This window comes from Typha angustifolia, chromosome 7 (genome assembly GCF_048772165.1).
Source record: "Typha angustifolia cultivar Huaian chromosome 7, ASM4877216v1, whole genome shotgun sequence".
In the NCBI taxonomy this organism is placed as follows: Eukaryota; Viridiplantae; Streptophyta; class Magnoliopsida; order Poales; family Typhaceae; genus Typha; species Typha angustifolia.
The window spans coordinates 9978191-9993871 of NC_133245.1; the positions used below are offsets into that span (position 1 = coordinate 9978191).

General features: G+C 31.3%; 1 protein-coding gene across 1 annotated transcript; it reads left to right on the forward strand.

Annotated features, from left to right (window-relative positions):
• The first annotated feature begins 482 nt into the window (after positions 1 to 482).
• LOC140762878 (MYB31 transcription factor31-like) lies at positions 483 to 1453 on the forward strand. Its single transcript, XM_073100855.1, has 2 exons — positions 483 to 841; positions 955 to 1453. The coding sequence occupies exons 1-2, from the start codon at positions 579 to 581 to the stop codon at positions 1418 to 1420; spliced, it is 729 nt and encodes a 242-aa protein (XP_072956956.1). The 5' UTR covers positions 483 to 578; the 3' UTR covers positions 1421 to 1453.
• The last annotated feature ends 14228 nt before the right edge of the window (positions 1454 to 15681 follow it).

A 15681-nucleotide genomic window follows, 5' to 3' on the forward strand; every position in this document is an offset into this window, starting at 1 on the left:
AAATTTCAATATTATGCTTAAGAAATTTCTAACTCACCTATATATGATAACTAAAATGATAGCATTAATTAAACACATCACGCAGCATCTTAATATATAAAAGATAAACATATACACACACAGACAACAACAAAGTGGTATTAAATTAATTAAGGAGATTAAAGAAGCATTAATAACCATAAACTGGATAGGATCAGGCCAAGGCCATTGTCATCCCATAGTTTTCAAGGCTCACCTTTTGTTTTGTACCTCCTGATGTCAGATACTACTAGCTTATGGCTTTTGATTTGGTTCAGCAATATCATGTGCTGTGATAGAGACGGCATTTGGGAGGCAAAAAGAAAAGAAGAGAAAAAAAAATGCCCACAGTCCACTTACTCATTACCTTTGCTTCTTACCAACTTCCTCATCTAGAAGACCCAAATGAACCTCCACCAGCCTCTCTCTCTCTCTCTCTCTCTCTCTCTCTCTCTCTCTCTCTCTCTAAGTTAATACTCTTATATATATTTGCACATTGAGCCGCCCCACGAAAGCAGTACCGTTGAGAAAAAAGTAACCCAAGTCCCAGAGAAGAAGCCATGGGGAGGTCTCCATGCTGCGAGAAAGCTCACACGAACAAGGGAGCCTGGACGAAGGAAGAAGACGACCGCCTGGTTGCGTACATCAAGACGCACGGCGAGGGTTGCTGGCGATCGCTCCCCAAGGCGGCGGGCCTCCTCCGCTGCGGCAAGAGCTGCCGCCTCCGTTGGATCAACTATCTACGGCCCGACGTCAAGCGCGGTAACTTCACCGATGAGGAGGACGAGCTTATCATCAAGCTCCATAGCCTTCTAGGCAACAAGTAATACGTACCCCCTTCTTCTTCTTCTTCTTCTTCTTTTTAAAACAAACGAAGAAAAAAATACAGCTCGTTCTAATATTATCAATGACTAAAATCGTTACTATGAAAACTAGATGGTCTTTGATAGCGGGGAGGCTGCCTGGGAGGACGGATAACGAGATAAAGAACTACTGGAACACGCACATCAGAAGGAAGCTCTTGAATCGCGGAATCGACCCAGCAACGCACCGCCCGCTCTACGCGCCGGTCTCGGATTTTACCATCACTTTCACGACGGAGCAGGCGAAGGGCGGCGGCGGGGTTATTCGACACGTAGAGGAGAGCACTAGTGATGAACAAGAGACGATGATGACGATGATGTCGCCATGGAAGAAGAAGTATAGGTGCCCGGACCTAAACCTAGAATTATGCATGAGCCCTCCGTTTGAGAAGCAACCTGTGGAAGCTACTACGAAGAGGGAGAGGAGGCTTTGTTTCAGTTGCAGCTTGGGGTTGCAGAAGAGCAAAGAGTGCAAATGCAATGGCTTTCTTGGGCTTAGTACTGGATTTCTGGACTATAGAGCCCTTGAGATGAAGTGAGATATATTAATTCTTAGTGTATTAGTCTTTGGAGATTGAGGACTATACATTGATTCATGCTAACTACTCCTTATTGGTTCTGTGTCTATTGCTTCTTTCTAGAACCATTGGGATATATATTGGTTCTCAAGATACTAATGATTCAAGGGAAAGAAAAATTCGCTCGCTATAAGTAGGATGGATTACTTTAGGAAGGTATTAGTTGATTCATTTGTGCATAAATTAGAGGTTATATTGTAATCTTTGTATAAATCAGGGGAGATGATGAGACCAATAAAAGCTACTGGAATTATTATTTGTGTTTCTTTTATTTTTATCTGCGAGAATAAGTAGCTTGCTTGCGAGATAAGACGTAGATTTGGTAAGTTGGATAAGTATCTTTCTTCGTTACGAAAGGGAAGAATTTTAAATCAATTATAAATTAAATATAGAGAAGAAGATGATATTTGTCAATCTACTCCACGCACCCAGTATTGTGTAATTGAGAAAGAGAACAACACACACACATATATATATATATATCGTGAATTTTATATTTTTTAAATCTCTATTTAAAAAAAATAAGTGATTATATGGCATTTTATTAGCTATTGATTTATCTCTCTGGGCATACTGACCATCATAATCAATATATAACACATCATCACTTTTTATAAAATATTTATAAAATATTAAAAAATATATGTGAGTGAAACAGACCGGGTACGGATGGTCGTATTTAATCTATATGGATGGTTTGCATATGCTCTTTTTCATTTTATTTTGCAGATAGTCCCATTTTGATTCCCATCTATGCAAAAGAAGCATAGAAAATTAAGAAGCTTTCTCAAACTAGACTTTCTAATAACTATTATATATATATATATATATTATATATATATCGAGTGATATCAAACAGACAGATAGATGTCATGCTTTGCAGTCGTGGAAGTCCACCAACCTCTTTTTGGTACTTTATTAGGTAATATTAATGTTGTCAAAGGATGTATAAACTCATTGGGCACATGGATTCTAATTATTAATTGGGAAACATCTGATTCAATTAGTAGAAAGATAGAGATTGTTTTGATTTGTCTAATGATTTGATTTTCTAACAAGAGATCTGGTACCAAGCTGTTTCATCTGGGGTTGTTGATAAGAATAGTATTCCAATTTCTTTTTCTAATCACTAAACTAATGGAAAGACAAATTGCTTAGATTATCAGATGCATTATTGAAGCATGGCTCTTATCTATCTATAGGAATCCTTTTTTATTCTATAAATGTGCACTGGCCTTAGCTCTTAAATTATGACAATTTGTCCTGTTAACTATCAAAATCATGATAGGATATATATATATATGATAATTACATCCCGGATTCTCGAGTTGTGCATTATCATAAAGATCTCTAATTTGATTTTCATTCACATCTATCCCCTCATTTTAATAAAATTTCCTAAATATATTTTCCTTTAGTTATTCATTTGATTTATTTTATTAAAAATATAACATAATTAATTTTAGGCGTTTAAATTTTAATTTAGAAATAAATAAATAGGCTTACAATGAAATTAATTTAGGTGCTTAAATGTAATTGACCCTGTATTCGTTTTTAGGATTCATAAATAGTTAGCGTCGTAAAATTTTAAATATCATAATTGCTATTGCGTTCTTTAGAATATCAGAATATTTCTAACAAATTATTATTAAAATAAATAAACACATGTAAATTACTATAATACCCACTTTTTAAAGTTTACGGTGCAAATATTTATCAACAATTTTTATCTCACATAAAACAAAATATATTTTATTGTATTATGGTATTAACTATAATGGTGTATAGCTTTTAAACTATTTATAATAATTTGTTTAAGAATAAAATCATCTTTTCTGAATCTAAGTTGTGTTTTAATCCTGATTAATTAGATTTAACTAATGAAATGATATTTTTGAAAGTGCACAATAATTTCAATAGTAATTAGATATTTTGAAACTTTTTAATGGCAATTATGTAAAATTCTCTTCTTCTTTTTTTATTGGTTCCTTGAATAGACATAGTTTCTCTCACATCTAATATATATATATATATATATTGATTGTGTGTGTGTGTGAATTAAGTAGGTGAAGCTTTTGATGTCAAGAAAGGAAAGATCAAGGCAAGTGTGTAGTCCCTCTCAACCAACCTCATGCCCTTTCTGTCGTTCATCTCATCTCTGGCCACTTTCAGTAAACTTCAAGTATAAGGTACTCCATGGATGTTGAATTCTAATTAAGTGCGCACATTGGAATATAAAAAAATAATAATAATAACAAGAATTGGTAGTTCCAGCTTCATCTAGCTAAGTGTGATGAATATTTCAATCCCTAATCAGCAAGACATGCATGTAACCTAAGCCTCTCCCCAATTGGACACTTTCTTTTCATCAACCATTATATAGATTTAAGTATGGTTTCCTTCTCTCAAATTAAATGTCAATTGTTGTCACTTTCTTATCCGCCATCTCCTAAACCAGTGATAAAGGTTGGAAAAAAACTGGGGGACTAATTTATGGTTTTGGTAGCACATTGGTTTAGATTGTCGATTGGACAAACTGCTTTATTTTTATGTTGATAAACTGATTAATATGGAATGTTATATTTCGAAACTATCGAATGAACAAATTCGAGAACAATCAGACAATGACAAAATTAGCAAAGATTGATGTTCCTTATAGTTCTTAGTACGATTCAACATCGAATCAACAATTCCTTGATGTTGGCTATGTGATTGAATCTTCACCTTGTAAAAAAAGGATTTATATTGGTGCAATCTAATCCATTATCATGAATCAATCCTGAACTTGCCCTATACTTGAGAATTTTTTATTTTTTTTCTTATAATAAGAGAATACTCGATTTTCAGAATTGATGTTCGAAAAGTGTGATTATTCTCTTTGTTAGGTTGCTACTGCTGTTGATCAAGAAAGTTTTAGGTTACAGCATTTTAAAAAAAATTTGTGCTTTACCCACACTAATTAATAAATAGAAAGTGAGTGTTTAATTATAAAATATATTTAAAGTAGACCTAATTAATAAATAAGTATTCTTTATGTATGAATCAAACACAACCTTAGTAATTTATTTTTCTCTTTTAGATTTATGTAAAGATGGTAGGATATCTTTCTATTACACAATTAGAAAGGAAGTAAATATTTAGGGTAAATAATAAATTGCTCCCTATGTTTATTCCTAAAATCAAACTATTTCTTAAATTTTCATTCGAATAATGTCAAACTAATGTCTTTTTCATCCGAACTTAGAAAAATATACTAAAATTTTGTAATGATTCTGATCTGGAACGATCCGTCCGTAGGATGATCCTGAGATTTTGAAAGATAGTAATCTTGGAAATTCTGGATCTAATAACTTTAGAATCAAGTCAATCAGAGATTTGAATGAAAAGTTATAGTTAAAATAATACAGCAAGATTAAAGTAGGGCAAAATAGTAATTAACCGATGTTGTGGCAGTCGTTGGAGGGTGGTGGAGGGCCAAGGGTGGTAGTGGATGGCTATAAGATAGGGTGGCTGCTAGTAAAAGGAGGAGGCTAGAGTTTGGAATATCGGAATGCTTCTACAGCTATGATTTACTCATAGAAAGATAAAGATAATCTAATAACTAAGATAAAAAAATAAAAATGATAAAAAATATTTGACTAAACTCAGATTCATTCTATCCTCTTATCAAACACATGTCCACTCTTATTTATAGGAGTAAAAATCTCTAGCGGATCGAATCCACATGCGAATTATCCGATTTATTTTAAATTCAAAATAATAAGATAAAGCTAAGTAATTAACTTAACTTGACTTAACCCATATAGTTAGATCGTAACAATGTACCCGCTTTCGACACCTTGTCCTCAAGGTGACTAGACTTTCATGTCCTTGTACTCATACAACTTGTCGTGCCAATCAATTGATTCAGGTTCGTCTTCCTCGAGTCTGTCTAGGAACATGACGTGGGCTGGTTGACACTTATATTTATAATCGGAGGTAAATTGATCATCATAGTAAAAATACAAGCCTTTTCTTCGGCGCTCTAAGTCTTTGGGTACAAATCGGCATCAGATCATCTAAGTCTTTAGTGGGCCATGGGCTTGGGCCGTCTTTCACGACAACTGCGGCGGCCACCATTGGCCGATAGTTAGCCCAAGGAAGCCAACCATGGCCACTAGTGGTCGTAGGAGCATCAAACCCACGGCCACCAGTCATAGGTTTGCTGTAGCGATAACCATTGTCATCGACGGTCTTCCAACGGTTATTGGTGTGAACAGAAGCCACATCCCGGGTGTGGTTGGTTAACGAGTGGATGTGGCAGTTGGGGCTGGTGGGGGCTGGATCTCTACTGGTGGGCAGCTAGAGTTTTCGGCCCTAGCTTCCACTGCATGAGAGGAAGGTGATCGCGACCCTTGCACTAGTGACATCTCCGACACAACAGCAACGGCAGTGGGCGCTGCGATGGTGGAGGAGCCGTCATCATGGTCGGAGGAGTCGTGGTTGCCGTAGTTAAATTATTCTTATTAGAAAGCTAGAATGAAAGCCTTCTTAAAATTAAGTGACAAAATTTGATTTAAACCTAGAAATTACTTTTGTAATTCACCTAGTCAAAAGTACAAATGATCCTCCACGCTTACAAAATAATTTTAGAGGCTAAAAAGAGGTGCATATTTGTATGTCCTTGGTTAGGATGGGCTAGGTTGGTTGATGGATGCTGAAGATATTTATGGCAATGGATGGAGGGATAGTGGTGATGATGGTGGAATTGAGAATGAGAGGAGAATATGAGGGAGGAGAAGCCGACCCTACGGGTCTAGGGAGGTATAACAGTCGAGGAGGGAGGGATGACAAGGACCTCAGAGAGGATGTCGACCTACATCGAGAGAACATGAGAGAGAAGATCAAGAGAGTAGAGAAGGAGAATAGAGGTAGAAGAAGGTGGAAAGAGCAATAATTTTTAATAATCTCAAAGTGCCTACCTTCTACAAATTTAGAGGCTAACAAAAAATTTTAAAACATTCAAATTAACACTAGCATGAGATAGCCTCAGCATTGGGTATTCGAATGACCCTAAGAGGTGTTTGAATGCTTTGTCAGAACTCCAATTCTGCATTCTTAGATTTATGCATTGTGTTCAAGTAGGCGCATTCAAATGAATGTTCATAGTGTTTAAACGCACCAGCCCAACAGCACTTATTTCACAAGAAAAGTCTAGGCATTCAAATGGTTTTTTTGAGTATTCGAATGCCTAAGCCTGAGGCTACTAGTACTCAAATAAAAAGTCCCTACAGTGATTAGGTTTGACCTAGGAACTCAGTTTAAGCTTCTAATTAAAAGTTAGTAGTTCTCCAATAAGTAATGAGGAGAGCTATATACACATTCCGAGTGCTAGTCTATATCGGATACCAATCATTAAGTACCAGAGGAGCTAAACTGAGTTATCTACTATGACTTCTATCATCGGCCACCACTAACTTTGAAGTGCGATTTACAAGATTTACAATGAAATACTACAAGAAAGACTTAGTGGTAATTCAATTTCTTTTCTCTTGTTGTCACATATTGACAAGGATATAAAATAAATATGAAATGTCAATTTAAAAGGGTGAAAAACATGCAAAATAATACTCATTTAGTGTCAAACTTTGAATCATAGGAAAATGAATCACCATAAAGTTCCAAAAATCAAATGTACAAGGCAATCAAAGGAAAATTCGTGAATCAAAAATCTATATCTATGAAAATGATGTTTTTTCTCATAGTTTCCCATCAAACCCTAAAGACAATAAGTCAAAAGAATCATGAAATTCAAATATGTCAAGTCTGATTTTCAAACTTTCTAATTTTGTCAATTCCATACTTTCCAACTTAATAAAAAAATACTTTAATGTCAAATAAAAATATATTCAACTCCAACCAGAGATGTCAAAATATTTGGAGATCAAATGCTTTCCTATTATGCATGACATTAAGTACTAAATCCAAAAAAGATAATATCATGTGCTAATGTGTAAACATAAGACAATATATAATTAAGTTAGAAGTCAAACCAACCTACAACTTATGCATTGAAGATAAGTTAGACATACAATGGTGGCTTTCACATTTATAAGGTGCTTGAATCTTTTCAAAACATGCTTCATGCAAATAATTTTCACAACAGTTTTAATCTTTATTTTTTTAGTAAGTTTTGTGAAGCAATAATGGCTCGAGATTTTCTTGAATGCTCGTATCAAGGTAGTTTCCACTATTATTGTTAAAGATAACTATTTCCAATGTAGTTTTAAAAAATCTCTTACCTATAATTAGAATAAGACTAATGGTCAATCTAGTATGATCAAATATGGACATTAGGCAACCTTAAGCATCAATAATAACTTGGGTGAATTTTAAACTAAACATATATCCACTCTAGGCTATATGTTTTCTATCCGACATATAATATCAAACATAACAATCTCTCCTCATGAGAATAATATAAAACTTATTTAAGACAAGTACAATTATCAAATAGGTAATATGACTCAAAAAGTAAGTTTCTATCAAAATCTTTTTGTTATTTTTAATTTTTCAGAATATTTTATATATTTTGAAAATACTAAATCAAGGAAGGAAACCTACCAAAAGGAAATTATCCGAAAAAAAATCTACATCTTCATATGGCAATAAATTCCATCAAAAACAACAATAAAAATCAGTCCAAATCCAATGAAATCCATGAAGTCCAATAAGGCCAAAAATATATGATGATAGAATCCAACAAAAAATTCACAAATAAATCAATGAAATCGGATGCAGTTAAGTGTATCAATGAAAATTAATAATAGTGTCAAAAAGTAGAGTATGAGAAATGTGAAAAAAAAAAACATAGCTAGAGAGAAGGATTTTGCAAAAAAAACTTTCATAGACAAAATAATGTAAGAATTTATCATTCAAATGTATCACCCGAAAGAGATTTCTTCCCCAATGATAAAGAGTACTATTCTTTTGTGTATGATTATTTTTTATTTTCTCGAATCCTCTATTTTTATTTCCATTACTATACTATTCTCTCTCTTCTTTCTTCACATCAACTAATCCCCCATTTTTTTGCTCTTGAATTAATTTTGTCTCTCATTCTCTCCCTCTCTCGCTCTCTCCCCTCAATTTTCTCTTATCCACCCATCTCTATCCATTTTTTTTCTTTTTCATCATTTCTAAACGTCTTCGCTCTTCTTCTCACCGACTTTCTAATCTAACTCGAGCTCGCCCTTCCTTTTTGGCTTCAATATAATTATATGATCCTATGTAGAGATGATTAAAGATGAGCATGATTTATCATTTATTTGTTAAGTTAATCTCAAGTATGAGTATGCAAATGATATAAAAATAATTGAAAATGGATATGTTATTCATATTTCATTTGTCAAGTTAATCTCTAGCATTAGTATGTATATGATGGACATATAGTTGAAAAATGAATGACATCATATTTTCTTTTAACTTCTCTATTATTTAAATTCCTAAGTTATATGATCTGTTATAGTACTAAATAAATATATATGATCTATTATTTAGAAGAAAATCATAAAATCACATTGGTGAGGTAGTTAGTCTAAACTTATGTTGAACATACTCTTAGTGTATTACAGAGTACGTTTGCAACTGATGGGAGAGTAGTTGGTTATAACAAGTGACTATATATAGATTATTCATTCATATATTTGTGTAAGTTATAAATTTGATAGTATGTTGTGGCCTATGTGGATCATATCAAATCTAATAATTATTTAGTATTGCTCTAATGTATTCATGAATATGTATCTATAGTGGGAATATTTATTTGGATGAGTATAGGTTTATTAAAGAGTTAATATCATCCCTAACTGTCACGTGCATCATGCGCATCGTATGGGCACTTGGGTTGCACATGTCCGAGTGGAGGGTATTATCATATCTCTAAATTTACTAATTACTATAACATATAACAGTTACTTTTTAATTATATAGAAAAATTTATACCAAAAACATAGTTTCTTTTTTGTTACTTAAGCCCATTTTTATTTTTTTCCTTGCAAGTCAGGCTTTTTTCCTATTTCTTTTTCCTTTCAAATTTGCCCTTCTGTTATTTAGCATCTCATTAAATATTAATGGGACACTATAAAACAGAGAAATGACTCGTACTCTTCTTCTTCTTCTTCTTTCATCTCTCACTCCTTTGATCTCTTAATCTTTCTTCTTTCATCTGGTAATTCCAATGGTGGATAACATAGGAATTGAAACGGTGGATGAAGTAGGAATTGATGTTTTGCTTGGGAAGCTTCCATTTATTTATGGATGTTCATACATCTATGTTATAGTTAGTGTACTTAATTTGAATTGCTTGATTTACCCTAAATAGAATTTAATATGTGTTGCAAATAAGTTGTGATAGAACACTTTCATTTATTTAACATAATTTCTTAAGTGTACATGAGATTCTTTATCAATTGAAAGAGCTAAAAGAATGAAATGCTATAATCAATCTTTCGAAAATAGAAAGCTTTTGTGCTATGAGTAGCTAAAATAAGGAATAAACATTTATTTACCGGCATGATTTTGTATTACGTACATAGTTAATTTATAAAGTTTGTAGTTAACTTATAAATTTCGTAGTTAATTTATAAATTTTGCATATAATTTATAAATTTCACGGTTATATTTAATAAACTTCTGTCTTTATTCACTGAGAATTATTTATACAAACATCTTATACAAGAAAAATAAGGTGGTGGAGAATTGAGATATAGAAGAATAAGCATAAGAGTAGATTAGTAAAAAATTTATAAATTAACTACGAATTTTGTAAATAAACTACACATTACAATAATAAAAATAAGTAAGATAAGGAGAAGTAAGAGAGATACTACCATATTTAAACTTTTGAAGATATTTCATAATCACTAATACTTTCTAATGTACATGAGCATTTTCATTTATCTAACACAATATCTTCACTATACATGAGATTTTTTTCCTTAATTAAAAGAGCTTAAAGAATCAATTGTTATAATCATTTTATGAAAAATAGAGTTAATTAGTACTATGAGTAGCTTAAAGAAATGAACAAATATTTATTTATTATATGATTTCATATTAGGTACATAGTTAATTTATGAATTTTACATAGTTAATTTATGAATTTTATAGTTAATTTATAAATTTTATAGTTAATTTGTGAGTATGGTAGTTTTATAAATTTCACAGTTATATTTACTAAAGCTTTTTGTTGACTTTTTATACAACTTTTTCACTTCTTCCATTAAAAAGAATGAAAAAAAAAATTCCAAAGTTTCACAACTAGCATGATTTTTAAGTTATCCAATTTAATGTTAAATAAATGTTGAATATATAAGTGGAACATTTAGATACTATTTCAATATATATGTTATTTATTCAATATATTTGTCATATTTTTGTTATTTGAAATCTTATCAGTGTTATTTTAGATGTGTTAGGAACTTTAGTTAATTATCAATAATCTTTTCTCTAACAATAATTTTTAAATTCGACCTTTAGTTTAGTTATATTTATTAAAAAAAATAATGATTATACTTTAATATGTACCACAAGGAGGTAAATTGATACAAATAATATTATAGGAGATAAGTAAATTTAGACCTAATAATATGGGGGGTTAAAATATAATATATCCTAAAGATATTATTTCACTGTCAACTAAACCTATTGTGAGCACGCCATGGATAAAAGTTAAGGATGGCTATCAAATCTCACTCATGTATATATAGTGGTGGGCGCTCCATGCTTTCTCTCCCTTTCAAAGTACAAAAAGTTTTTGCCAAGCGTTCTCTTTATACCTACTATCTTTTCACTGCTTAACAGGAAGATTCCAATCAATACAGCATAAATCATTCAATCTGGTCCCATTCTTCCCACTATGGCAACCTCAATCTGAGGATTTCATTATTATTATTATTATTATTATTATTATTATTATTATTATTATTATTATTATTATTATTATTATTATTATTATTATTATTATTATTATTATTATTATTATTATTATTATTATTATTATTATTATTATTATTATTATTATTATTATTATTATTATTATTATTATTATTATTATTATTATTATTATTATTATTATTATTATTATTATTATTATTATTATTATTATTATTATTATTATTATTATTATTATTATTATTATTATTATTATTATTATTATTATTATTATTATTATTATTATTATTATTATTATTATTATTATTATTATTATTATTATTATTATTATTATTATTATTATTATTATTATTATTATTATTATTATTATTATTATTATTATTATTATTATTATTATTATTATTATTATTATTATTATTATTATTATTATTATTATTATTATTATTATTATTATTATTATTATTATTATTATTATTATTATTATTATTATTATTATTATTATTATTATTATTATTATTATTATTATTATTATTATTATTATTATTATTATTATTATTATTATTATTATTATTATTATTATTATTATTATTATTATTATTATTATTATTATTATTATTATTATTATTATTATTATTATTATTATTATTATTATTATTATTATTATTATTATTATTATTATTATTATTATTATTATTATTATTATTATTATTATTATTATTATTATTATTATTATTATTATTATTATTATTATTATTATTATTATTATTATTATTATTATTATTATTATTATTATTATTATTATTATTATTATTATTATTATTATTATTATTATTATTATTATTATTGTATTTGATAGAACTTTTTACGTCTAACACTTTTATTTGATGAACTAATAATGATCATGTACCTAGTTGTTTGGATTCGTCAGTAGGCTATCACCTTAAAGTTAGCTACTCTGAGTGGTCTTTGGGGTCTTGACTATTTAGATGATACTACTTAAAGATACATGCATGTGGTGCAGTATCAAATATCACGTTTAATACATCATATCGATCGTGGCTATATACCATACACACCGGAGGAAATATTTAAAGTTATAAATAAGCTAACAATAAACGTTAGGGGTGAAAACGGATCGGATACGAATCGGATAGTGCTCAACCCATATCTAGATTCGTATTTTTAGTTCAGATATAGATTCAGATACGGATATTAGACGGATAGCAAAATTTAAACCATATCCTAACTAAACGGATACAGATAATTTTCGGATAAAGAATCGAATCTTACGGATATTAATTAAAATTAAAATAATTATAATATTTTATTTAAATATAATTAACACAAAATTATTAAGAGTTTTACAACAAAAATTTTTTTGTATGTCAAATATATAAAATTAGAGAAATTAATCTCTATAAATAATATATAATGTATTATTAGTAATAATATTAATACTTACTATTTAAATAAGCAAACTAAAAATTGTAAATCATTTAAAAAAATATGCGGATAAACGGATATCCGATATCCGTATCCGAATCCGAAAAATTTATCCGACCCGTATCCGAATCCGTATCCGAATTTTTTTCAAAAATTCTATCCGTATCCAAATCCGAATCCGAGTCAGATAGAAATTTTGTATCCGAATCCGATCCGAGTCGGGTCGGATAGCGGGTCGGGTCGGAATTAATCGGACCCGTTTTCACCCCTAATGTAGTTACATTACAATATCACAAGGTAATAATGCCATCACAGTACAAACATTATTTTTAGAATATAGAAAAGGATTCACTTTAATGAAGTGTATTCACGAAGTTGCAAGTGCTGCTCCAATGTCCAATCCTCTTACGCCTCAGGACTTCCTTGTATAATGAATGCAATCGCACCATAAGTCGCAACCTTTTTGGACCTAAAAAATTAAATTAAATTACATGCTAATACTAAAAAATTTCGAGTCAATTTTTCTATCTATGTTTGGCACGTTACTCTAATACAAAATTTGTCCGAACCCCTTAACCAAAAGACACTAATTTATAGGCCCCTGAACAACTAAAATAATAAAATATTAAGGGAAATAAATTTAAAATAAAATAAAAACCTTTAGAATAATCTAGTGTAAAATACTAATGTGATTGAAAATACTAAAAGTAATTTTTAAACTTTAGTAAGTTAATAGTTCTCTAGGAGGTAAGACTACTCACTGCATGATTAAAAGACACAAATCAAGTAACCTCATGTTCATTAACTGAGTGTCAACTCATCACTAGTGGGGTTAACAGGATCCCAAATAAGAGGATTCGGGATCTAAAAATATTTAAGTAGTATGACGTTAGTTGTTTATTCAATTAGAATCCATTTGTGTAATATATGATAATTTATACAATTTTATTACATAACTAATATATATATATATATATAATTATGAAAACATTAATATGTTGTTAATATAGATTATATTTTTTTTAAGGACTCTAGTTTCCTACTCGTATATTAGGCATATAATAATTAATCTCTTTTAACTTAAAACATAAAAGACCAAATATATAATAATATAATTAAAAATATAGTACATACAATATCTAAGTATAATTCAATTATTTTATGATTACTACACTTAATTAATCACTAATTATACATAATAATTATTATATGATCATATAAAATAATTATCATAGCTTAGTATCTTATTTTATACAAAGATAGTATATAATAATGCAATGTTAAAATAGTTATATATAATATAAACATGAATATAAGATTATTATCAATATAACTATATATATTGAGTTTATAACTATGTATAAGTTAAAGATATATTTATAGTTATAATAATTAATTATTATACTAACTAATAATCATATTAGAGAGTATAAATTATCAAAATAGTTACAGGGTATATAAACTAATTTATCTTATCTTTAGAAAATAACTACATAACTAGAAGAAGAGAAAATGAGCTCTGCTATAGTGCTAGGCTTGGCCCAGCACTATTGCAGTAGAGGAAGTCAGAAAGTGAGGAAGAAGAAGAAAGAAAAAAAGAAGGAAAGGAGGAGGAGGAGGAGGAGGAGGAGGGGGGAAGGAGTTGGGTAACCGGGCCAGTAGGGAGGGGACTTGATCATTGCTGGCAGTTGACCTCTCATCGGCGGCTTGGTTCCAGCAAACCAGAGACAGACAGACAGATAGACATACTAAGAGAGAGAAGAGAGAGAAGGAAGCTCACTGGTGGTGATGACGACGATAGGCCAGTGTCGGCAAGGGGGAGAGAAAGAGAGAAAGTGTGTGAGAGAGGGAGACCAGAAGAGAGGGAGAATAAGTAGAGAGAGGTGGTGGGAGAGCTAGTGAGGGTTGTGGTAGTGAAGGGGCCTCCTGCAACCAGCTGGCCCGGCCTTGCTAGGCGGGCCGACAACTGGGGACGCGTGGCATCCTCAACGCACGCCCTCTACATGGCATGTGGCCAGCCACGTTGTGCCATGCACACAATTTCAATGACATCCAATGCGAAATCGACTCAAGGAGAAAGAATGGTGTCTAGTCTTTCCAATGCCTCCTTCCGTGTCGCCAACGCACGCTTGCCAGACGAGCAGACAGAAGAGCGAAGCACTACTACTGATTTTTAGAAGGCATATGTGTACCGGGCGGGCCTCTTGTGGATTCCTCCAACTCAATGAATGAAGGGGCTCTTGCTTAAATCATTACTCTTCATTCTCCCGTGCTCTAGCAATTGCGCTCCCTAGACCACTACGCTTGGCGAAGTCAATCTGAGACTTTGCTGGATCAACTAACACGTCTATTTAAGCTAGGTTATAACAAGGTTCGCCCCCTTGAGTGCAAGTAGGTACAAGTCAAGCCCAAACTCATGACCTTGGGTTTGGACCTTAACCTCACACTTCCCGTCCAACCAAAGGACTGTTCCATCTCCTATCACCACATCAAACCCAATAGTCAAGCTCATGGTTAACCTAAGCAGTCTCACTAATTTTAACTCTATGTAATTGTGTGTGCTGCCCGAATCTAGTAGGATCATGACTCGCGCGTTCTTCACCATGCCCTTAACCCATATGGTGCGAGGGGCCCGTGAGCCCAAGTAAGCATGCAAGCTTAACTCGACTTTTGTGAACCTCGTCCACCTCTAGGTCCGTAACTCGCTCCACATCACCTCCTCCTCCATTCCGTGCCTCCTCGTCCACATCTAGGATCACAATGGCTAAGAGCTGCCTTTTGCACTTGTGGCCAAGCATAAATCTCTTTTTATAGTAGAAATGATACACTTAGTTAGAGTCTTTTCT

Bases quoted from the DNA above. Each gene is read 5' to 3' on its own strand.
- LOC140762878 (XM_073100855.1), top strand. From the start codon at position 579: ATGGGGAGGTCTCCATGCTGCGAGAAAGCTCACACGAACAAGGGAGCC. The intron at 842-954 runs GTAATACGTACC...TATGAAAACTAG, and splicing joins CATAGCCTTCTAGGCAACAA to ATGGTCTTTGATAGCGGGGA.